The 24,509-nt window shown below is 38.4% G+C and overlaps 1 protein-coding gene across 2 annotated transcripts; it reads left to right on the top strand.

Annotated features, from left to right (window-relative positions):
* The first annotated feature begins 16,821 nt into the window (after positions 1–16,821).
* LOC140818386 (protein root UVB sensitive 5-like) lies at positions 16,822–21,916 on the top strand. Of its 2 annotated transcripts, XM_073178321.1 has the most exons (15): positions 16,822–17,068; positions 17,148–17,207; positions 17,757–17,914; positions 18,038–18,138; positions 18,620–18,678; positions 18,912–18,958; positions 19,038–19,116; positions 19,193–19,265; positions 19,436–19,525; positions 19,918–19,977; positions 20,073–20,186; positions 20,407–20,467; positions 20,540–20,663; positions 21,018–21,105; positions 21,181–21,916. In XM_073178321.1, the coding sequence occupies exons 1-15, from the start codon at positions 16,929–16,931 to the stop codon at positions 21,217–21,219; spliced, it is 1,293 nt and encodes a 430-aa protein (XP_073034422.1). In that variant the 5' UTR covers positions 16,822–16,928; the 3' UTR covers positions 21,220–21,916. The 2 variants fall into 2 exon arrangements, with proteins under 2 accessions (XP_073034422.1, XP_073034423.1); XM_073178322.1 differs by lacking the exon at positions 21,018–21,105 and having other exon boundaries at positions 20,540–20,658.
* Positions 21,917–24,509: the final 2,593 nt, after the last annotated feature.

The raw sequence follows: 24,509 nt of genomic DNA, 5'->3' as shown, positions 1-24,509 counted from the left end.
TCCAACAATTTCTAATATCAATTCAAGGCTAAAATCAATCTCTCTGATTGGAATCAGATCTGAAGTCTTATCAGAGAAAACATCAAAAACTTTCTTATCATTGGTAAATCAGCCAATGATAGACTCAACTTCAGTAAATCAACTGAATACATAAGGAGTCACTCTGCTCCTTTCTGTAATAATCGAGTCATAGCTAGTACGAATATCAAAGAAATTCTTAGTCTGGAATTCTTATCGTACAATATTCATCTCTTGACCATCTCAGGTCTGATTCTCACCATATTCTAAAACTAATCTATGGTAGCTCTGTACTTGGTCAGCATATCAATATCAGTAATGCAGTCCCAAAATCAGAGAACACTAGCACAATACAAGCTACCACACGATCTAACTCGATCTCATTCTTATCCTACTGTAGTATACAAGATCTAACAGAAATCGCTGATACAAGATCTTTTCCCAAAGGAAAAGAAACAAATACTACAGTAAATAGGGACTCAACAGATAATGCATGCATCAATGCAAATCTTTCAGAAATAAAAGCATGTGAAGCACCGGCATCACTCAATACATATGCAGGATAATCAAACAAATCAGTTACCTGCAATATCATCATCTGGTGCTTCCTGAGCCTGCTCCTCAGTCAAAGCAAACACTCTGGCCTGCTGTCTAGGAGGCTGGCCAACTGTCTGGCTTCCTCCAGGCCTCTGCTGTGACTGAGATGGTGCTGGCTGAAATGAAGGAACGACAACTGGTCGTCTACTCCACTGTGCCGCTGGTCCAGATGGTTCGGCTCCCTGGGATCTTTGGGAACCCCTCTGTGGACACACTCTGGCAAAATGTCCATGTTGCTTGCAGAAATGGCAACTACCAAGTACTCCTTGGCATTGCTCAGTGGAATGTCTTCCTCCACAATTTTCGCAGTAAACGCCGGTATAACTCTGCTGAGAACCACAGGAGCTAGAAGAACTGCCGCCAGACTTCTTAAACTACTTTCCTCTAGCTTTCAGAAAATCTTTCGTTCCACCACTGCTACTGCCACTCTCAAATCTGGGAGGTGGTTGCTGTGGTCTCGACACTGGAGGAACAAATTCAGCTCCTCTCTGCCTTATCAGGCCCGCTTCAGCGCCCTTTGCTCTATTCATGGCATCAGCAAAGTTATTCGGTCGTCCTGTGTTCACCAATGTAAAAATATCGGGATTCAAGCCATTGATGAACTGATCAGCAACGGCTTCGTCATTTTCAGACACATGAGGAGCAAACTTCAACAAGGTAGAGAACTTGGTCACATATTCTGTAGTAGCCCGACCCCCAAATTGGGTAATTAACGGAGTAATGGTGATTAAGAAGGTTTAATGTGTAATTTTGACCGAGTCATGATCGGACGGACCGAAGATGGTTCGGAAGCACCGAAGAGTTCGGAAGGTCCGAAGTGGGTTCGGTGGATCCGATCATGAGGTGTCAAGAGCAGCTGGACACGTGCATGTTCGGACGGTCCGAAGTGTATGATCGGAGGATCCGATCATGAGCTGTCAAGAGCCAATGGACACGTAGCGTTCGGACGTTCCGAAGTGTTGTTCGGAGGATCCGAACATGGCCTATAAATAGTGCTCGGATTTCTCATTTTTGACTTGCCAATTTCTTGAGTTTTCTCTCATTTTGGAGATTTGGAAGGTTCCAGGGTTAAGTTGTTGGTCGAGCGATAGCCAGGAGCTGCCAGGAGTGGTAGCGTAGCGACGTCTGAGTTACGAGGCAATCGACATCAAAGGGCTGTCGACGGACGAAGGTAAGCCCTAAACCTTTGGTAGTACTAGGGAGTACTGATTTTGCTAGTCGAGCATGGTAGTATTGATTGAGTATGCTTTTGATGCGTAGGCTTGTTCTAGACCTGATTAGCGGTGTTGCGTAAGGCTAGGCTTGCTGTGATAGAGGTACGAAAGTACTATCCGAGATATCCTGGTTGAGTATACATTCATATATGTGTTGCATGATTATTTGCTGCATTGTTATATGTCATATGATGCATGCTATTATGTCACGTTTATTACTGCACGTTGCATTTCATGTTGAGCCGTACCTCCTTCGAGATAGCCTTTACTGTTGAGCTGTATCTCTTTCGAGATAAGCTATATCTTGGGACCGCTCAGCCCTGTCTTGTGGACGCATGGACACCGAGAGTACACAGTGGCCGACGGGTCGGGAGGGCTTCGGTGGTCCGGGACATTTTAGGTCCACGTCTGTCTTGTAGTGGATGCAGTGACCCAGAGGTTGGACCGCGCGGCACTATCCACTTGGCGCCTCTAGACTGAGCATTGTTGAGATCCTTTTGTGATTCCTGTTTCTTGACTACCCCGGTATCATGATCATAGCATGTGCATTTCATATAGGTTTGTATACTCATACTTTTGTACTGGGCATTCTTATCGCTCACGTCCTCGGTTTTGTTTATTCTTGGACACCCCATTCCCACGGGGCAGGCCTCAGGTTGGACAGCTCAGGAGGAGCAGGAGGAGGACGTTGAGTAGCTGGTTGGTTTAGTTATCGGTATTGTTTTGATTCGATATGGTTGTATTGGGTATTTTATTTTGAGTTATTCTAGACTTCGATTGGGTTGTATAACCATTATTTTGTTGACTTTTTCCGCTGTTATCTCTGATTATTGTTAATTAGGTTAATTGCATGCTTAGTTTTTGATTAGTAGGTGATTCTGGAACGGGTCACTACATTTATGGTATCAGAGCATGCGTACGATTTTGGGATATAGATTTCTGTTTCGGGATTTCCGTTGACCAATTTACTAGTTCCCCATTCTATGTTGTAGCGATGGCTGACCACTTTGGTGACGGGAGTAGTCAGGGAGTGTAGGTCGATGGGGTGATCAGGACGATAGTAGGCGTCATCGTGACCGTGAACATCGTCATCGTCGGGATGGTCCTAGGCGTTTCGATATGCACAGATGGGGCCTAAGCCTTTAGTTGGTAGAGAGACTCCTGATGATGCTGAGGATTGGTTAGAGCGCATGGAGAGTTGTTTCGTTTTGTTCATTCTCTAAGCCTGATTTCGAGGACGAAATCATTTTTAAGGGGGGGAGAATGTAGTAGCCCGAATCCCAAATTGGGTAATTAACGGAGTAATGGTGATTAAGAAGGTTTAATGTGTAATTTTGACCGAGTCATGATCGGACGGACCGAAGATGGTTCGGAAGCACCGAAGAGTTCGGAAGGTCCGAAGTGGGTTCGGTGGATCCGATCATGAGGTGTCAAGAGCAGCTGGACACGTGCATGTTCGGACGGTCCGAAGTGTATGATCGGAGGATCCGATCATGAGCTGTCAAGAGCCAATGGACACGTAGCGTTCGGACGTTCCGAAGTGTTGTTCGGAGGATCCGAACATGGCCTATAAATAGTGCTCGGATTTCTCATTTTTGACTTGCCAATTTCTTGAGTTTTCTCTCATTTTGGAGATTTGGAAGGTTCCAGGGTTAAGTTGTTGGTCGAGCGATAGCCAGGAGCTGCCAGGAGTGGTAGCGTAGCGACGTCTGAGTTACGAGGCAATCGACATCAAAGGGCTGTCGACGGACGAAGGTAAGCCCTAAACCTTTGGTAGTACTAGGGAGTACTGATTTTGCTAGTCGAGCATGGTAGTATTGATTGAGTATGCTTTTGATGCGTAGGCTTGTTCTAGACCTGATTAGCGGTGTTGCGTAAGGCTAGGCTTGCTGTGATAGAGGTACGAAAGTACTATCCGAGATATCCTGGTTGAGTATACATTCATATATGTGTTGCATGATTATTTGCTGCATTGTTATATGTCATATGATGCATGCTATTATGTCACGTTTATTACTGCACGTTGCATTTCATGTTGAGCCGTACCTCCTTCGAGATAGCCTTTACTGTTGAGCTGTATCTCTTTCGAGATAAGCTATATCTTGGGACCGCTCAGCCCTGTCTTGTGGACGCATGGACACCGAGAGTACACAGTGGCCGACGGGTCGGGAGGGCTTCGGTGGTCCGGGACATTTTAGGTCCACGTCTGTCTTGTAGTGGATGCAGTGACCCAGAGGTTGGACCGCGCGGCACTATCCACTTGGCGCCTCTAGACTGAGCATTGTTGAGATCCTTTTGTGATTCCTGTTTCTTGACTACCCCGGTATCATGATCATAGCATGTGCATTTCTTATAGGTTTGTATACTCATACTTTTGTACTGGGCATTCTTATCGCTCACGTCCTCGGTTTTGTTTATTCTTGGACACCCCATTCCCACGGGGCAGGCCTCAGGTTGGACAGCTCAGGAGGAGCAGGAGGAGGACGTTGAGTAGCTGGTTGGTTTAGTTATCGGTATTGTTTTGATTCGATATGGTTGTATTGGGTATTTTATTTTGAGTTATTCTAGACTTCGATTGGGTTGTATAACCATTATTTTGTTGACTTTTTCCGCTGTTATCTCTGATTATTGTTAATTAGGTTAATTGCATGCTTAGTTTTTGATTAGTAGGTGATTCTGGAACGGGTCACTACATATTCTTCAATGTTCAGCTGACCCTGTCTCAAATTGGCAAACTCCGCCCCCTTGTCTTTTCTGTACGATATTGGGAAAAATCTCTGATAAAACTCAGTTTTAAATACATCCCAAGTAATAATCGTACCTCGTTGCTCCAAGGCTCTCTTCATTGTAACCCACCAGCTTTGTGCAACATCAAGCAACTGGTGCCCAATCAATTTAATCCGGCGCTCATCACTGTACTCCAGTGAATCAAACAGCAACTCAATGCTACCTAACCAACTCTCACACTCGACTGATGTCTCAGTACCTTTCAGAGTGGGTGGTTTGAATGACTGAAACCTCTTCAGCAAGGTTTCCATTGGAGTCGGTGTTACATCCATTGGAGGATTCGATGTACTACCCTATTCTGGAATTCGTCTAGGAGGCATATCTGAAACTCAAAAGGATTAGTAACTCAATTCTACAAACCTTTTTCAATTCAGTATTTCCTCCTCCGATCATCTTACTGCTGATCGAGAATCGGTGCTGAGTCGTTCTCAATAATACATATTACTAAATCAAATCAGATAAATCAAGTGACATGTATTATATACAGCAGTAAATCATGCAAGCAATCACAAGAAAGGAAAGAAAATTCAATCTACCCCGCTCACTAGCCTCTTCTATCTCAATCTAAAGGATCTATCGCTCTGATACCACCTGTTGTGGGGACCCGGACGCTAATCAAGTTCTTAATCATTATTGGGACTAATTAATCAATTATAAAACAGGGTTTAAATTTTTTTTAAAATACAAAGCGGAAACGTAATGTAATTTACTCAAATTACATATTAAACATGAACATACAAATCTTGTGTTATCTACAAGAATTCCACTAGGTTCAACTACATATCAGTGCTGAATCCTATGTTGCTTCGAAGCCCGGATCTCCACGCTATCTAATCTTCTCTCATCCTCTTCTTGACCCTGATCCAGCCCCACCTGTTGTCATGCACACATACAAAACAAGACAACAGCCGGATAACTCCGGTGAGATATGAATATCCCAGTATAAACAATGTAAACATTCAGTCATATAAAAACATATACGAAAGCATATAAAAATTATTCATAACATGTCTCCAATCAGAAACATAAATCAATATCAAGCATTCAATAAACATGAATGATATAAAACTGTAAATCAACATGTCATATCAGACTCAACTCAACCGACGCGTCGTCTCAGAATCGACTCAACTGACGCGTCGTCTCAGACTCGACTCAATTCTATCCTAGGGATCCCGATGTCTGGATATAGGTAATTATATCGAATCTCAGTCGATAGGAATGAATCAATCCCTAAACGGCATCGATATAATTCATATATCAGTGTCTGGGCGAATCAGCCGCAGAATTGACGACTCAGACAATAACCCGACGAATCAGCCGGTAATTAGGCGAATCAGCCCATAATCAGACAACTCAGCCTGTAATTAAGCGAATCAGCTTAAGTTTAGACGAATCAGTCCATAACCAGACGAATCAGCCGGTGACTAGGCGAATCAGCCAATGACTCAACGACTCAGTAATCAATACATGCAGTGGCTATGAATCAATAGCCTACAAACATCAATCTCATCATACATTTGCTATAAATCAATAGACTACAGTCATAAGTCTCATCAATTGCAAATATCAATGCAACAAATGAAAGTATGTGATTTAGGGAGACTCGAGTCAAACCTCACTCGAGTTGTGCAATCCCAACTCAACATTAATTTATACCTTTCTTTCTGTTACTCTGACTCTGTCGAAATCTCGAACTCAACGCCTGTCAATACTCAATCTGACAAGAACAATATCGAGGAGTATAATATCAATACACCACTCGAATCAAATCTGTTCTGCTCAATACTTAACCTAATTCAATATCGATGGCATAACGGTATAATATCAATATACCCAACAATACTATATCAATCAGATATTAATTCTAATATCTCCTACTCAATAACAACTCAATTCTGATATCAACTCGACTCCAAAAATACTCCGAAAATCATAATAATTCCATAATCAGTCCGTTTCTTAATCTGACTTCGATTCTATGATGTCTACTATGTCAAGAACAACATATATGATTTCCATTCAATTCTGACAATATCATAATTTCAAAGCATGTCAAAACGTAGCAAAACTTACGTCCAGTTGTAGCCTACGTTGCTAGGAACTCGATACCGAAGTCGGATTCAAAATCAGACGGACAGATTTCTCGCAAAAGGAGTAAGGATTTTTCGTGCCAAAGCTTCGACCCTTTTCCTCAATTCTGAATGAATTTCGATGGAATCACAACCTATATATATCAGAATTGCATGCAAGAAACGTGTCTCATTTTCCATGCTGCACGTCACACCGCGGGTGCGCTCCATCTTGCACCGCGGGTGCGCTGACGTTTCGTCAATCTTATCTATTTTGAAATTGCATGACCGCGGGTGCGGTACCTGTCGAGACCGCGGGTGCGGTAATGTTAACACCGCGGGTGCGGTACATGCAAGGGCGCGGGTGCAGTGTTGCTTCGGCAACACACTCTGAAATTCAAATTAAATGGCCGCAAATTATCTTAAATTGTGTCTCCGTTTACCCTTTCGTAATCACGTTAAATTATACGTCAATAATCATTGATTAACAGTGATTAATTCTCGGGCATTACAAAATTTTTATAAGTGGGGGATGAACTGTAGTGCCCAAAGTCAGTACACGTATAACTCATGTATTTATTTTATTATTAAATCATTTAATTAATTTTTTATTGATTTTAGCAGTGCATGATTTATTTAAATACAGTATTATAAATTATTCATGTTTATGTCATGCACGTTAAAATATTTTTTTTCGAATTTCATGTTTCAGGCGATTGTTCGAGGCGGGATCGAGGAAAAGACCGGTGACGATTTTTGGCAATTTAAAATGTGGTATTTTATTTTTAAGTTGAGGTTGGGGCAATTTAACTAATTTATTTAGTTGTTAGTATTTTAAAGCCTAATTCATTTATTTAGTGGATTTAAGAGTTCAAAACTTTTAAAATTGGTGTGTAATTATTTTAATTGAAGAGTTTCATTAAATTAGTGTGTGTTAACTTTTAATCAGTATTTTAATTATTTAATTTAGCTATAATTTCTTCTAATTAAAAAACATACACACGTTTTATACACTCACACACACTTACACATTTTTACACACACTAAAAACCGATTAACACACACACATCATTATTCAGATTTTATTATTTATGAGAGGAGAAAACCTAGGTTTCTAAGAGCCCTTGCAGCCGCCCATTCCCTCTCCATATTCCAGCAAACTTTCGTGTGTTTTCTTCAAAGAGTTTAGCGCCACATTCGTCACGGATCAATCCTCACGCCATCTCCGCTTCGGTATCGCCGTTTCGGTAAAGTTTATCATCAAAAGCACGTATAATCTGTTATTTAAGCATCGATCTCGTCATATTATGTGTTGTGTTATTTTTATGCGTAAAAATTTATGTGCGACGTTCGTAGTTTGGCAGAAAATGGTTTGGATCAGTTATGAAATAATTTTTAGATCTGAAAACTCGTTTTTGCTGTCTTTTTAAATACTGTGATTTTTCGGTCTTGATTCTGTGAAAACTTTCCACGTAAAAATTGTAGAACTTTTCGATACCTTCGATTTGACAGTAAATTCGAAATATTTTGATAAAAATTGAGTGAGTTATGGTGTTTTTCGTGGGACTGCTCAAACTTCGTTTTTCAGAAAATTATATATTGATGTGTTCTCGAGATTTTATTGTTGCAGGCTGCCCAGAGTCGCCAAAAGAGCTATGCTCATAAGAGAAGAAGAGATCTGGAGTTTGCAGTAGGTGACCACGTTTTCGTGAAGATAGCGCCCATTAAGGGTGTTATGAGATTTGGGAAGAGAGGCAAACTCAGTCCGATGTTTATTGGACCGTTCGAAATTCTGGACAGAGTTGGGACACTAGCTTATCGTGTTGCCCTTCTGCTGAACCTGGCCGAGGTACACAATATGTTCCACGTCTCGATGCTGACGAAGTACCTAGCTAATCCTTCGCATTTTCTGAGCTACGAGTCGTTGCAGTTGTCTCCAGACCTGTCTTATGAGTAAAGACCTGTCCAAATCCTAGACAGACAGGAGCGGAGACTTCGGAACAAAGTGACCAAGTTGGTCAAAGTCCGATGGCTAAACCAATCCGTGAAAGAAGCCACTTGGGATTCAGAAGCGGACATGAGGATTCGCTACCCGGAGTTGTTTGGTAATATTTAATTTCGAAGACGAAATTTTTATAAGTGGGGGAGGAACTGTAGTGCCAAAGTCAGTACACATATAACTCATGCATTTATTTAATTATTAAATCATTTAATTAATTTTATATTGATTTTAGCAGTGCATGATTTATTTAAATACAGTATTGTAAATTATTCATGTTTATGTCATGCATGTTAAAATGTTTTTTTTCGAATTTCATGTTTCAGGCGATTGTTCGAGGCAGGATCGAGAAAAAGACCGGTGACGATTTTTGGCAATTTAAAATGTGGTATTTTATTTTTAAGTTGAGGTGGGGCAATTTAACTAATTTATTTAGTTGTTAGTATTTTAAAGCCTAATTCATTTATTTAGTGGATTTAAGAGTTCAAAACTTTTAGAATTGGTGTGTAATTATTTTAATTGAAGAGTTTGATTAAATTAGTGTGTGTTAACTTTTAATCAGTATTTTAATTAGTTAATTTAGCTATTTTTTCTTCTATTTAAAACACATACACACGTTTTATACACTCACACACACCTACACATTTTTACACACACTAAAAACCGATTAACACACACACGTACTTCATTATTCAGATTTTATTATTTTTGAAAAGAGAAAACCTAGGTTTTAAGAACCCTTGCAGCCGCCCCTTCCCTCTCCATCTTCCAGCAAACTTTCGTGTGTCTGCTTCAAAGATTTTAGCGCCACGTTCGTCCCGGATCAATCCTCACGCCATCTCCATTTCGGTATCGCTATTTCGGTAAAGTTTATCATCAAAAGGCACGTATATTTTGTTATTTCTACATCGATCTCGTCATATTATGTGTTGTGTTATTTTTATGCATAAAAATTTATGTGCGACGTTCGTCGTTTGGCAGAAAATGGTTTGGATCAGTTATGAAATAATTTTTAGATCTGAAAACTCTTTTTCGCTGTCTTTTTAAATACTGTGATTTTTCGGTCTTGATTCTGAGAAAACTTTCAACGTAAAAATTGTATAACTTTTCGATACCTTCGATTTGACAGTAAATTCGAAATATTTTGATAACAATTGAGTGAGTTATAGTGTTTTTCGTGGGACTGCTCAAACTTCGTTTTTCAGAAAATTATATCTTGATGTGTTCTCGAGATTTTATTATTGCAGGCTGCCCAGAGTCGCCAAAAGAGCTATGCTCATAAGAGAAGAAGAGATCTGGAGTTTGCAGTAGGTGACCACGTTTTCGTGAAGATAGCGCCCATTAAGGGTGTTATGAGATTTGGGAAGAGAGGCAAACTCAGTCCGAGGTTTATTGGACCGTTCGAAATTCTGGACAGAGTTGGGACACTAGCTTATCGTGTTGCCCTTCCGCTGAATCTGGCCGAGTTACACAATATGTTCCACGTCTCGATGCTGACGAAATACCTAGCTAATCCTTCGCATTTTTTGAGCTACGAGCCGTTGCAGTTAGCTCCAGACCTGTCTTATGAGAAAAGACCTGTCCAAATCCTAGACAGACAGGAGCGGAGACTTCGGAACAAAGTGACCAAGTTGGTCAAAGTCCGATGGCTAAACCAATCCGTGAAAGAAGCCACTTGGGAGTCAGAAGCGGACATGAGGATTCGCTACCCGGAGTTGTTTGGTAATATTTAATTTCGAAGACGAAATTTTTATAAGTAGGGGAGGAACTGTAGTGCCAAAGTCAGTACACATATAACTCATGCATTTATTTAATTATTAAATCATTTAATTAATTTTATATTGATTTTAGCAGTGCATGATTTATTTAAATACATTATTGTAAATTATTCATGTTTATGTGATGCACGTTAAAATGTTTGTTTTTTCGAGTTTTATGTTTCAGGCGATTGTTCGAGGCGGGATCGAGGAAAAGACCGGTGACGATATTTGGAAATTTAAAATGTGGTATTTTATTTTAAGTTGAGGTTGGGCATTTTAACTAATTTATTTAGTTGTTAGTATTTTAAAGCCTAATTCATTTATTTAGTGGATTTAAGAGTTTAAAACTTTTAAAATTGGTGTGTAATTATTTTAATTGAAGAGTTTGACTAAAATAGTGTGTGTTAACCTTTAATCAGTATTTTAATTAGTTAATTTAGCTATAATTTCTTCTAATTAAAACATATACAGACGTTTTATACACTCACACACACTTACATGTTTTTACACACACTAAAAACCGATTAACACACGCACACACACTTCATTATTCAGATTTTATTATTTTTGAGAGGAGAAAACCTAGGTTTCTAAGAACCCTTGCAGCCGCCCCTTCCCTCTCCATATTCCAGCAAACTTTCGTGTGTTTTCTTCAAAGATTTTAGCGCCACGTTCGTCCCGGATCAATCCTCACGCCATCTCCGCTTCGGTATCGCCGTTTCGGTAAAGTTTATCAACAAAAGGCACGTATATTCTATTATTTCTGTATCGATCTCGTCATATTTTGTTTTGTTTTATTTTTATGCATAAAAATTTATATGCGACGTTCGTCGTTTGAACAAAAAATAGTTTGGATCAGTTTTAAAATAATTTTTTGATCTGCTGTCTTTTTAAATATTGTGACTTTTCAGTCGTAATTCTGAGAAAACTTTCAACTTGAAAATTGTAGAACTTTTCGATAACTTCGTTTTGACATTAAATTCGGAATATTTGGATAAAAATTGAGTGAGCTATGGTATTTTTCGTGGGACTGCTCAAATTTCGTTTTTCAGAAAATTATTTATTGATGTGTTCTCGAGATTTTATTGTTGCAGGCTTCGTTGGGAATCGACAGGTGATCGTTACTGCGTCTAGGCACGCTTAGTATGACGTTGGGTTGTTATTTGATGTGTCGTTTAGTGTCGATAGGCACTTGAATACACTAGAAGTCGTGGGAATCGACTTGGTGTCAATTGCCACGTTTTTGAATTGTATGTGTCGTATGATGGACGTCGTTGCTTTGGGTGCTTGTACGAAATTGGTTCGATGTTATGGCATGCTAGGATGGGTCTCGGGGTGTCAGCTCATCGTCCGTACAAACGAGTCTAGAATGAAAAGCATCGTATGTATTAAATTTTCGCGAGTTTCCGATTTGCGCAGGTACACGGACCCTCTCACGGACCCTTACACGGGGTCCGTGCCTTTATATCCTTCGAAGTGTATTTTTACCGAGCCTACACGGACCTATAGAGAGACCCATACACAGGGCTTGTGCCTTTCCCCTTCTGCATGACAAATTTTACCAAGTCTACACGGATCCAGAGCCGGACCTGGGCACGAGGTACGTGTCCCTTCTTCTTCCCGACTATTCTCTTTTTCGCACCTACACGGACCTATACACGGACCCATGCACGGGGTCCATGTACTTCATAAATTTTGGGAAATTTTATTATGTCTTGGAGTTTCATGTCTTGGGTTAGTACGATGATTAAAAATGTAACGCCCCAGATTCGACGACTGTCCTCACTGTATCAAGACGGGTCTTTCCAGCGTGCTTATGTCCTCACTCACACGCACCCTGAGAAACTTCCCAGGAGGTCACCCATCCCAAAATTGCCCCAAGTCAAGCACTCTTAACTTTAGAGTTCTTATGTGATGAGCTACAAAAAAGAAGATGCACCTTCGTGATATGAGTAGTACCAATCAAATCTTCTAATCCCTCTTCAACTGTATAGTCCATTACATTGAACAGTCTCGGAATCCCTCTCATTCCCGTGTGTGTCGGTTCATTCATGTTCCCTCCACCTAGAAGCCTGCCAGGAGCCGCTCATTTTCCGTGCAACTAATGGCACCGGCGATCACCCCCCGCTCTCTTCGGCCCCGGACCTCATATGCCCACCAGCTTCATCTTGGTTCGTCCTCGAACCACACCGTACTAAGAGAGGTCGGCTCTGATCCCAACTGTAACGCCCCAGATTCGACGACTGTCCTCACTGTATCAAGACTGAACTTTCCAGCGTGCTTATGTCCTCACTCACACGCACCCTGGGAAACTTCCCAGGAGATCACCCATCCCAAAATTGCCCCAAGTCAAGCACGCTTAACTTTAGAGTTCTTATGTGATGAGCTACCGAAAAGAAGATGCACCTTCGTGATATGAGTAGTACCAATCAAATCTTTTAAGCCCTCTTCAACTGTATAGTCCATTACATTGAACAGTCTCAGAATCCCTCTCATTCCCATGTGGGTCGGTTCATTCATGTTCCCTCCACCTAGAAGCCTGCCAGGAGCCGCTCATTGTCCGTGCAACTGATGGCACCGGCGATCACCCCCCGCCTTCTTCGGCCCCGGGCCTCACAAAAAGAGGTCAAGTCCCGAGGGAACTAGAATGTCATAAGTTATTTATTGAATTCGGTGGTGAGCACGTATACCTACGTCTAAGCTATGCAAGTTAAGTGTCTTAAATTCATGTTAGTATGTGCAACATCGGCCCCCAAATGAAATCCAACGAATCCCTCAACGCCAAGTAAGTATGTTGACGTGCAAGAAAATATTTTCAAGTTTTGAGGTATGCTAAATGTCTTGTGACCAATGTATGTATTGGGTTGGAAAGCGTTAAATAATTAATGGGGACCAACCCACCCCGTTAAAGCATGAACGGGTTTAAATAAGGATTGGAAAGCGTTAAATCATGAACAGGGACCAATCCGCCCGTTAAAGCATGAATGGGGATCTCATGTATGTGGCAGTGGATAAGTCCCTGTCATCCCAGTACTGTGGTTTAGTCTGATCAGGTGATTATGTTATGGGCCACTTGCTTTGAAACATGCCTCTACGTAAAATGATGAAGTTTATGTATGTTCATGTATGTTCAAATATGAAAGCATGTTTAAGAAAAGTTTCAAGTTATGTCACGTCTAAGTATATATGTAAGTTCAAGCTTTTAATCGCACGTTAAAGTTCCAGTATGTATGATCTATTTTAAAGTCGCATGTGATTTTATTATTTAGTAATTGTTACTTCCAGTGTATGCGTGTTGACTCTTTAGACTCACTAGGCTTAATCGATGCAGGTGAGGATGTTTTTGAGGAGACTGAAGGTGGGGACCAAGGAGCAGGCTTGGACTGAGTGGGAGGCTAAACCCGAGGACCACCATGTTTTAAGTTTTATGAAAGCATTCAATACTTTTGTCGAACTTTAAATTTCAAATCTTTTGTTGCAACAACTTGTGAGACGTACAGTTTATTTCTTTTATTAAATTTTGAATGTTCAAGTTTCAATTAAGAAAATTTTAAATTGTTCCGCAAATTTTGAGTTGTAAATGTATGGTACGTTACAGTTGGTATCAAAGACGTTTTCTTGTAAAGGGTTATGCCTACTGCCAGTCGCAAGAAGCTCACGAAGTCACACCTCAAGTCTGTTAGTTTTAAGGTTTCAGATTTATATTATGTAGTAAGCAGTAAGCTCTGATTTCAGCATGTGCATATTTTAAGACTGAAACTTATTGATACCAAGATTGAGTCACAATCTCAATCTATTCTTGCTCTTAATGAACGAGTTTTGAATCAGGCACCTGTTCTAGAAACGCTACTGGCCAAGTGGATGACTTACTCACTCAAATCCAAGTTCATGATGCAAAAAAAAGGAAGCAGAAGGCAAGACAGAAGAAGGCATAACTGGAGGACATCATGCAGAATCTTCCTTCAGAAATCAAGTTCCTCGGGATGAGGAAACAATGTTCAGGGATATTGGAACTACTGATTAAACTCTTTAATACTCTTTTATTTACTTATCAAGTATCTTGTTACAATTACTATTTGCTTTTTAACATTACTGTTGTTCTTCATCGTTATTAACGTCTAGGTTTTGGCATCACCACAAAGGAGGATATTGCTAAACTTAATTTAATTGTGGTGATGAGAGTCAAAATAAGTAAGTCGTGATAGTAAAATCAAAAGACAGTATAATAAGCAGAAGCTCTCATATCGTTTAAACAGAAGCGGTAATTTTCAAGTACTTAAACGGCTTGTATAAAGCAGAATCAGAACTTAGAAAAGCAGAAGCAGAACTTGGCTTAAACAAGAAAAACTTAACGTCTTTTGTTTTATAGTTACAAGTCTTAAATGTTACCGTTACTTTACCTAGTACTAGTATTGATTGTACCATTAATGATGTACGAAGACATTTAACGCTCCTTACTAGTTTTGGTATGAGACAAAGACTTATTATTCTGAAGCTTTCTGCAGAAGCATTTTTAGGTGATAAAGCTGATTTACTCAAATTCAAATAAGCCGTTTTACTTATAGAGATTGGATTCAAAGCTTTCTATATATAAGGATCAACCTTATATAGAAAGAGACGATCATCTTTTTATCAAGAAACATATTATCTATCCAACATTATTTTGAGCAAATCAAAGAACTAATCGTTATCATAAAAGCTCAACATACGAAAATGCAGCACACTTGTTATAGCATTTATCTGATCTTTTGAGATCATATTGTGCTGCTGTTTCGTTATGATCACAAGCTATACACTTTACTACATCTTGTTGAGAAGAGTCTGTAATATGGGAAAAAGTATTTTCCAGAACTTTTTTGTATTTATTTTACATTGTTGTAAAGCTAAGAGTTTTAGTAGGCTAAGGGTAAGTCCTACTGGGTGTGTACAAAAGTTATACTGTAAAAGCCAAAATCTTTTAGTGATACCTTCTGGAGACATAAGAAGGAGAGACGTAGAAGATTTCATCTTCAAACTTCCAGAAACAACCACTGTCTACTGCCTACTTTTTTATTGTTTTCACTCTCATATCATCAGATCATTTCCGCACTCATTATTGTGATCTGCTGGATATTTATTCGAACAAGAAAAGCTATAATCTCTAACAGGATTCTAGCACACTTTGCCAAAACGACCAACAAAGGAACAAGTTTATTCACCTCCCCTCTAAACTCGATATCGATCCCCAACACTAAGCATTTAAATTATTAATACTTTGCATCATTTAAAAATAAACCAACCAACTATTACTTGAAAATCCAAAAAGAAAGTAATTCAAAGCATAAAGTTATAAAACGTCAACAAACCTAAAATAAAATTATTTCAAAAATAAACTTAACTATAACATCCTTTCAAAAACCTCTCAAAACATCATAAATCATAAAATCTTTAAATAATCATAAACATAGTTTCGTTTGCAGAAAACTAGCGACGATCCTCGAGTTGTGTGCACCTTCAGTCCAACAGATCAATCATCAAGCCTTCCATTAATATCAAACTCACCTGCATCGATCACACCTAGTGAGTCTATTGACTCAGCAAACCTTAACCATGATAATAAGTAATACATATACAAGCACATGCAACAGTGAAAATAATTTTAATAAAATAGTTTTTCATGAGTATGCATAAACTTAAACATTTTCCTTTCAACATATCATATCATATTTTCTTTCATCATATACGTATACGTGTCCCTTTCATTGAATTTGGATCCTTAATTGTGACTTTAGTACTAGCTATAGGTCGATGGATTCATCTACGTATAACCATAGTACCGAGCGACGGGGACTTCAGCGACACTTGCACCCGTCAACTGAGCCTTGGTCTATCATATCATCATATCATGACGATGAAAATACGATTGTTGGGCTCCCTCTGGGGCCTTTTTCCCTCATGATATCTCCTATCACATCATCGTATTAGTCACAATCAATTCACATCCTTCAAATTTTCATATTTTCGTCACTTATAAAAATTCATACATATATAAATCATTTTTTTTAAACTAAACATGCAATACATCTTTTAGCGTTAACATTTCATCATAAAATTCCATAAACATTTGAAATAAAACATTTTAACATTTATTACAGCATTCAGGGTATTGCCAGGACGTATAACATTTTTCAAATATAAAATGATCGTTTTGCTTCTGAAACCCCAATTTTCCCTGTTTATCCTTTGGATAACTAAAATAATTAAAGTTGACTAAGTATTCTAAAACTCATAATTTATTATTTAATATTTTTTAATGGATAACTAAAATAATTAAAATTGAATAAGTATTCTAAAAATCATAATTTATTATTTAATATTTTTTAATGATAATTTTTTAGAGTCGAATCTGATTTCGGTCCACGGGTTAGCAAGTATTCTGACTGTGTGCACCGCGAAATCGTACTTACGTCCCATCCCTCCCTCATCCCCCGTCTTCTTGAAAATGGCTTCCCCGTTGCGTCTCTCTCACCAGAACTTCTTCATTGATTGCGGCAGAAAGTCGACTCCGGCGAGATTTGAGAGGCTCCGGGTGTCCTGTTATCCGGTTCCATCAGCCGGAGCAGATGGCCCCCGGTTTTCCAAGTAAGAATCGATTCTTGTTTGAGTTCCGATTCACCTGTACACAAAGTCGGATTCTTTTGAATTTTCTGATTGATCACAGTGAGGAAAGTCGATCACGCCTAATTCTACTGGAAAAATACGGAAATGGGACTTCCAAAAGGTGCTCACTGCCTGAAAGCATGAAAAAGTTTAGCTTGCATTGATTTTTTAGAAGTTGTGTAATTCCATGCTGATTTAGCAATCTGTTTGTTTTTGTATTCAGATATATCTTCTCTTATTTTTGCAATGTGTATGGCAGTAGTATTTTTAAATTCCACTTAATGCTTAAAGCCTAGTAAGTTTAGCTTGCATTGATATTTCATAGTATCTCTAACTGCGTGTTGATTCAGCAATTTTCTGTCTAAATGGATTTATTTTAGTTTTGTTTTTGTAATGTGTGTCGTAATAAAACTTCCGAAAGGTTCTAACTTCTTGGAAGTCTAGTAAGTTTAGTTAGCATGGTTTTGTAATTGCATGTTGATGTAGCAATTTGTTGTATGTAGGTTTATAATATTTTTTTTTTCATTTTCTGTAATGCGATATGGGATGATGGTACTACTTAATGGTACTAGCTTGGAAGTCTAATAAGTTGAGCTTGTCATTATTTTAGAGTATTTCAGTAATCGGTGTTTTGATAAAGTAATTTATTTTTATGAATGTATACAATCAGATATATCATAGAGAGTGATTCAAGGATTCGAACAATCCTTGGCGAACGTTTACCTGAAACTAGTGTTTTTCAAGGTTCAGCCTTCGTGGAACATGACTCAGAACTATGCTGGCTTCCAACAATTATTAAGGACTTCATTCTGCCTGCTGGCTTCCCTGGTGATATGCTATATCTTTTCCTTTTAAGTGCCACTTAAATTTCATCGGTCAATCATGTCTCTTCATGGTTATGAGAACTTTTTGGGTATTACAATGTATTTGATTTTATATTTCGAGCTGCAGATTCTGTTTCAGATGATTACTTGGACTACATATTGCTTCAGTTCCCAACAAATGTGACAGGATGGATTTGTCATACACTGGTCACTTCCAGTCTTTTAAAGGCATGTGAATCTAATTCAGGCCGTAAATTCTGCTTGGTATGTTGCCTAGTAAAAAGTCAGCAAACATTGCAAGACTTCTTTATTTCATTAGTGTATGGAATGGAATATCACCAAACCTGAAAATTTTAGTTGGACTATAGTGAAGCTTTGAACTCGTTACGTCTCGAAATCTGACAGAAACTTTGTTTCAATTTTCATATTCCTTTTATTCCATTCGTGGCTCTAAATTTTCATCTCTTACAAACCAATAAAGGGGCACAATTTTTCCTTGTATACACGGAGGATGTCATGGGTAAAGTCTTTGCATATCTTTCCTAAAATTGTGTAAAAAGTTATCGTCCTCATATATTATTTTATAGCATCAACCATTTTTTAAATACTTTTTTGCTTTTTCCAATTAAATCATTGATGTTAATGTCAACTTTTTATTTCCGTTCTGCACTAAATGTTCACCGTTCAAGATTTTGTGGTGTTAATACAGGCTATTGGAATAGGGTCATTTTCAGGATCCGCTGCTGCGGCTGCTGCTGCCACAACCAGGTATAGTTTACGATTCTTAGTAAATGAGCTGTTTTCTGCAGTCTTTCATTTTACTTTAGTATCGTCCAAACATTAATTTATTATTTTGTTATGTGTCCGGCATGGTAATCTCCCTGCTCTATTGGTTTACTTTTTTCTATGCTCAATATTTTTGAAGGATGTGAAAGACACTTTTGTTCTCTTAAAATGCTGGAGTTCAGTGTACTAATGAAGGGTTGTTGGTGTTTCTGCAGATGGGTGTCTAAGGATGGCATTGGTGCTCTTGGTCGATTATTCATTGGTGGGGATATCTACTGTCACCATTAGAAAGGACACTACTGATATGAAATTTTGAGTGATTATGGCTTCTTTATTTTCAGGTGGAAGATTTGGTAATCTTTTTGACAATGATCCTAAACAATGGCGCTTGTATGCAGACTTCATTGGTAGTGTAGGAAGGTCTGAATTCTACTTCTTGAAGTGTGAAGAGCTGTTTCATCATTCTTTATGATGCAAATATGAACTCTTGTTGCAGCATCTTTGATCTCAGCACCCAGTTCTATCCTGCTTATTTCCTGTCATTGGCATCATTAGGTAATCTTGCAAAGGTAAAGTAAATTTTATCTATGGGTTACCCAAAGTGTTAATAATTTGTTAAATCCCAGCATCCCTACTCCAGCATCAAGAATATTTTGGAAGAATTTTTGCCCCGTTTGTTTTTTGAAAAATGGAGCCATATTTAGAAGAATGGTGATGCCCATACTTCCTGCCTATGCAGGCTGTTGGGAGGGGCCTAAGAGATCCATCATTCCGGGTTATACAAAACCATTTTGCAATCTCAGGAAATCTGGGAGAGGTCTCCGCAAAGGTAGGCCGCTATGATATTTTTGCTATCAGAAATGTGTGGCTTAGATTTTTGATTTAAGTTTTGGCATAGGTCCTCTGATTGCATCTCTTTGTCGGTCTCTGATTTTGTTTACATGCTTGCTGTTTATTGTTATTTGAAAGAGTGAGAGGAGTTAAATACCACTTCACTAATCTTTTAGACCCTTTTAAGATTCTGTAAACAACCTATGATAGGATTTTCATGTACCTTTGTGGTGAAATTCAATCAGCGAGAAGTCATTGTGTTATGTATTATAATTGTTCCTTGTTTTAAACTATGGAAATCGAGGTAATGCTACAATTACAGAACTAATTCAATCGCTGGATAATTTCACTATATTTTTCTTGTTTTCTTTTTTGTGCCAAAATCGGCAGGAAGAAGTTTGGGAAGTAGCTGCTGAGCTGGTTGGACTAGGTCTAGGAATACTTGATTTGGTATGTAGGGTACCTGGATACCAATTTATCTTGATATCAATTTCCACTCGCTTGAAATTTCATTCTTCATTCATTTCAATTAAAATAAAATATAGGATACTCCTGGTATTTCATCATCATATCCTGCGATGACATTAACTTGGCTGGGCATGCAGCTGCTACACCTTTGGTTGCGCTATTTGTCCCTCTCTGTTTTGCGGGTCAATACAGTAAGCATTTTTTCTGCATGCTTAAGCATAGATGTTAACGAGTCTATATATTTATGCAAATTCATAAAATGTATTTTTTTATATCTGAACTCCTTAAACTAGATTGAAAAAGGCTTTTATTGTATCTTTGTCATAAATAAGGGAGACTAAGAAAAGAAAATATTCACCGTTTTGCTCTTTGGTTAGTTGCATTTAAATCCTTTACATCATTTTTTGGCAGATAAATCTTAAGCGTGCTCGTATACTGGTAAATTTGCATGTGTTGCACCGGAAAGTTATAGGTAAGCTTGTTCTTGTGTCATATACTTTGGCAATTTTATCTGGATGAATCAATAAGCTTCCCTTCTTGCCAGGAATCAATGACTGTAACAAGATGGAAGATATATTAGTATGGGAAAGGTTTATAAAACCAAGAATTATATTTGGCGTGTCCTTGGAAGAGATGATCACCGGAAAGAGACGAGGCTTCATGGTATGGTATTATTTTCTCAGTAGTAAATTTATCATAATTTGCATTTCGGTTGAGGATTTTGAAACGAAGCAATTTCAAATCGTTCAAACAAATCCACAAACTATGATTCCGAGCTACTTTTTTGTCATAGTGATCGATTTTGAATTCTTACTTCAATGTAGTCATTGAGATTTATTGTTTGGAATTCATAATTTTAAATACAATCTTCCAATTCAAATGGATCATTATTTTATTTTAATCCAACATCAATTTCTTCTCGCCATTGTGAACTTATATTTTTAGAATTACGATGAACTGATTAAAAATGTTATGCCAGATTTCAAATGGTTGATTTTCTCCATTTGCTTTTAACCGTTGAGGATGCTTCATAAACTTTATGCAGAAGAGAAATACTTTCTTGTTCTGAACCAACATCAAACAGAATTTGAGGTCTTTGTGTCCTTCAAGGTATATATGCAGTCATAGGATTGCATACAAATTCCTAACAATATCAATAATTTATCAAGCTAGTTTATTCTCCAGGAAGGAGCTACAGGCGTATCCGTGTTGCGAAGCGTGTGACAATCATACTGGCTCCATCAAAACTGGAGTAAATCAGACGTCACCTTCCATCAACTCGAGCAAAGCTTGGTGGAATTGAATGCTAGGTTTGATGACTTCCTGCTACAACTTGAAACATCTGGATGGGATACAAGTCAAATAATTTTAAAAGTGCCGAAAGAAATTTCAGTACAGGAACACCATACTTTGTGATCCTTTCGCTTTCAATTCAGCAAGGGCGATCTGAAAACACACTCCTGATAACGGCGGACTGAATAGTGCCACCCTTAAACAAAAATCACCTTATGTGTCGTCGTGTTTTAAAAATTCAAGTTTCACCGGTTGCATTTCATTGTCACGCCCTCTTTCATCCTATTCACCAGACTCCTCTGAAGTTTCTGGGTCCATTCTTGCTCCTAATCTGCTTTTCTATCCTTTGAAGCTGAGTCCCGACTCCAAGGAGACCTTAGGCATTGTTGTTTTAACACGTCTTGCTTTTCAATGATGCGGCAGCCTTTTCACCATTCGTCCTTGAAGGTACATTATCCATTGCATCAGTATCTTGGTAAAGTTCCTCCTCCATGGGGTGTGACTGAATTATAAGGTTAACCTCCTGGGCTACCATTTCTTGGGAAGCTGCATTTTGGATTTTTCCCCTCTCCATCACAAATCTTTATTGTAGATTTATATATTTTCATGTATTAGAACACAAAAATAATATGATTCGGATTCTTAAATTTGCCCCTTCTAACGCAAATTTCTGGCTCTGTAGCTGCCTCTAATTGTTCCTGCGTGTGCAAAAACGAGTAAGAAATGAACTTTTGTGGAATTCGCCCGGCTCCAACATATGTTATTGAATGTTCATGGTTTCATGGATCTAAATCTGTCGAAGAAGTTGACACCGTCTATATTCGTAGTAAATAGTTACAGTTTTGTTTCTTGAGTCCGGTCAGATCAAAGACTTGTCTAAAAAAATTGGCTAATTATACGGTGTTACAAAGTTTTTGTGTAATTTATTTGGGAAATTTAGGTAAATAACGCTCAACATCATATTTAAAAAACTAACACTCACTTTTGAAATGTCCACTAAACTAACGTTTTCTTCTTTTGAGCTGCTCATTTGTTCTTATTCTTTTGCCTACGGTTGCTGTTCTAAGCTTTGCCAGAGACCGAGAGAACATGCTCAAGATTTCTTCCGCAATTGAAAGCTAACGGATTGCGGTGGAAGGGCTGATCACCAGAATCAACTAAGTATTTTGGAGAATGCGAATCACAAGGTATCGAAATAACTATTAAAATATATTATGATTTTTAGTAATCTTCATCAGAAAACATCTACCTTTTCTTTCATTGCACATGTTTATGCAGAATCGATCGAAATAGCTATCTCTAATCTCCGCTCTCTGTAAAATCCTTCACAAAGAACAAATAGTGGGTTAAGTTCGGTGGAGTAAATGAATTTTTTCAGGTAAAATAATAAATAAATCTTGGAATCCATTTCATATGATTTATTTTTCTTTTCTGTTTATGTATACGTACCCTTCATTCAGCTGCCCTCATTGTCATCAAAGATCCATAATTTAGTAAAAATTATTTCCATGATTAATTTTAATAATATAAATTTTGCAGAGGTGATTGTGGAGCATGGATGATCAAGACCATCAAGGTGGAATTAGCTCGTCTCAATCTCTATGAAATAAATGACAAGATAGCCAACTCATGTAGACCTTATTTAAAAAACATGTACTTGGAATAAAGATTGGATTTTGTAGCGATACCATGGTGGTTGTTGGGATGTTTTGTAGCTTTTTTGATCATGTACAAAACTGCAAACAAAAACTAATGATTTGTAGTGTTTCTACTAGATATTATGCAATTGTGTGTGTGTGTGTGTGTGTTTTTTTTTTTTTTTTTTGGATTCCATGGTTTAGTTATTTGTTTTACATTTTTATAGTGAGTCTTTAATTATTTGTTTTACATTCCATGGATTTCATGGTTTAGTTATTTGTTCTATGGATAAGAAATTACGAAATTAAACATAGTGTTAAATAAGTCAACAATGATTTAGGGCGATTGAATTGTAACGTACTGTACTTTTCATACACAAAATTTGCGGAAAAATTAAAAATTTTCATTTAATATAAAATTCATACGGTCGTCATTCATCATTCATCAAAATAATATTTGAAATCAACATCACCAATTTGCTAAAAGAAAAGCTGTCTCAAAACATCTCACGTCCAAATCATAAAATCAGAGTATTTTAAAATTTTGCTTAAGAACATAAACTTGGCGGTCCTCGGGTTTAGCCTCCCACTCAGTCCAAGTCTGTCCCTTGGTCGCCACCTCCGGTCTCCTCATCAACGTACTCACCTGCATCGATCAAGTCTAGTGAGTCTAAAGACTCAACACGTATAAACTGGGATAACGAGTACTACATAATAAAATCGCATGCATCTTAAAAATAGAACTTACATAACTTGAAACTTGAACTTGCATAATAAACTTGAACATACGTACGTACATAACTAGACGTGCTATCAACATAAACTTTCATAAACATACTGCATACTTGAACATACATAACTTCATCATTTTGCGTAGAGGCACGTTTCAAAGCAAGTGACCCATAACGTAATAAATGTCTGATCAGACAAACCACAGTACTGGGCTGACAGGGACGTATCCACTGCCACATACATAAGATCCCCGTTCATAATTTAACGGGCTGGTTGGTCCCCGTTCATAATTTAACGCTTTCCAACCACGATCTAACCCGTTCATAATTTAACGGGCGGATTGGTCCCCGTTCATAATTTAACGCTTTCCAATCCTAAACATAATTTGGTCACATGACATTTAGCATACCTAAAAAACTTAAAATATTTTCTTTTTGCACGTCAACATACTTACTTGGCGTTGAGGGATTCGTTGGACTTCGACTGGGGCCGTTGCTGCACATACCAACATGAATTTGCATACTTAACTTGCATAACTTAACGTAGGAATCGTACTTACTCTCAAGAGTTCAATCATTACTTAGGACATTCTAGAATTTTCCATGACATGACCTTGATAATCCTTGCACTAAACCATGACGTCGAACCTCAAAGCATACTAAATTATTTTTCCCAAAAACGAAGGACACGGACCCCGTGCCTACCTCCGTGTAGGGGTCCGTGTAGGCTCGAGAGAGAAGGCTCGAAAGGAAGGGTGGACACGTACCCCGTGACATGGTCCGTGTGGGGGTCCGTGTAGACTCTAGAAAAATGCACTCCGGAAGGAACAAAGGCACGGACCCCGTGTCGAGG

This window comes from Primulina eburnea, chromosome 17 (assembly GCF_022965805.1).
Source record: "Primulina eburnea isolate SZY01 chromosome 17, ASM2296580v1, whole genome shotgun sequence".
NCBI lineage: Eukaryota > Viridiplantae > Streptophyta > Magnoliopsida > Lamiales > Gesneriaceae > Primulina > Primulina eburnea.
The sequence above is the reverse complement of the archived record's forward strand: the minus strand, read 5'-3'. Positions and strand labels throughout refer to the sequence as shown.

What these genes read in the sequence shown, in the direction of transcription:
- LOC140818386 (XM_073178321.1), top strand. Translation starts at nt 16,929, where the DNA reads ATGGCTTCCCCGTTGCGTCTCTCTCACCAGAACTTCTTCATTGATTGC. An exon ending in TCTGCCTGCTGGCTTCCCTG is followed by an intron (nt 17,915 to 18,037) that starts GTGATATGCTAT and finishes TTCGAGCTGCAG; the next exon opens with ATTCTGTTTCAGATGATTAC. An exon ending in GTCTAGGAATACTTGATTTG is followed by an intron (nt 19,978 to 20,072) that starts GTATGTAGGGTA and finishes AATAAAATATAG; the next exon opens with GATACTCCTGGTATTTCATC.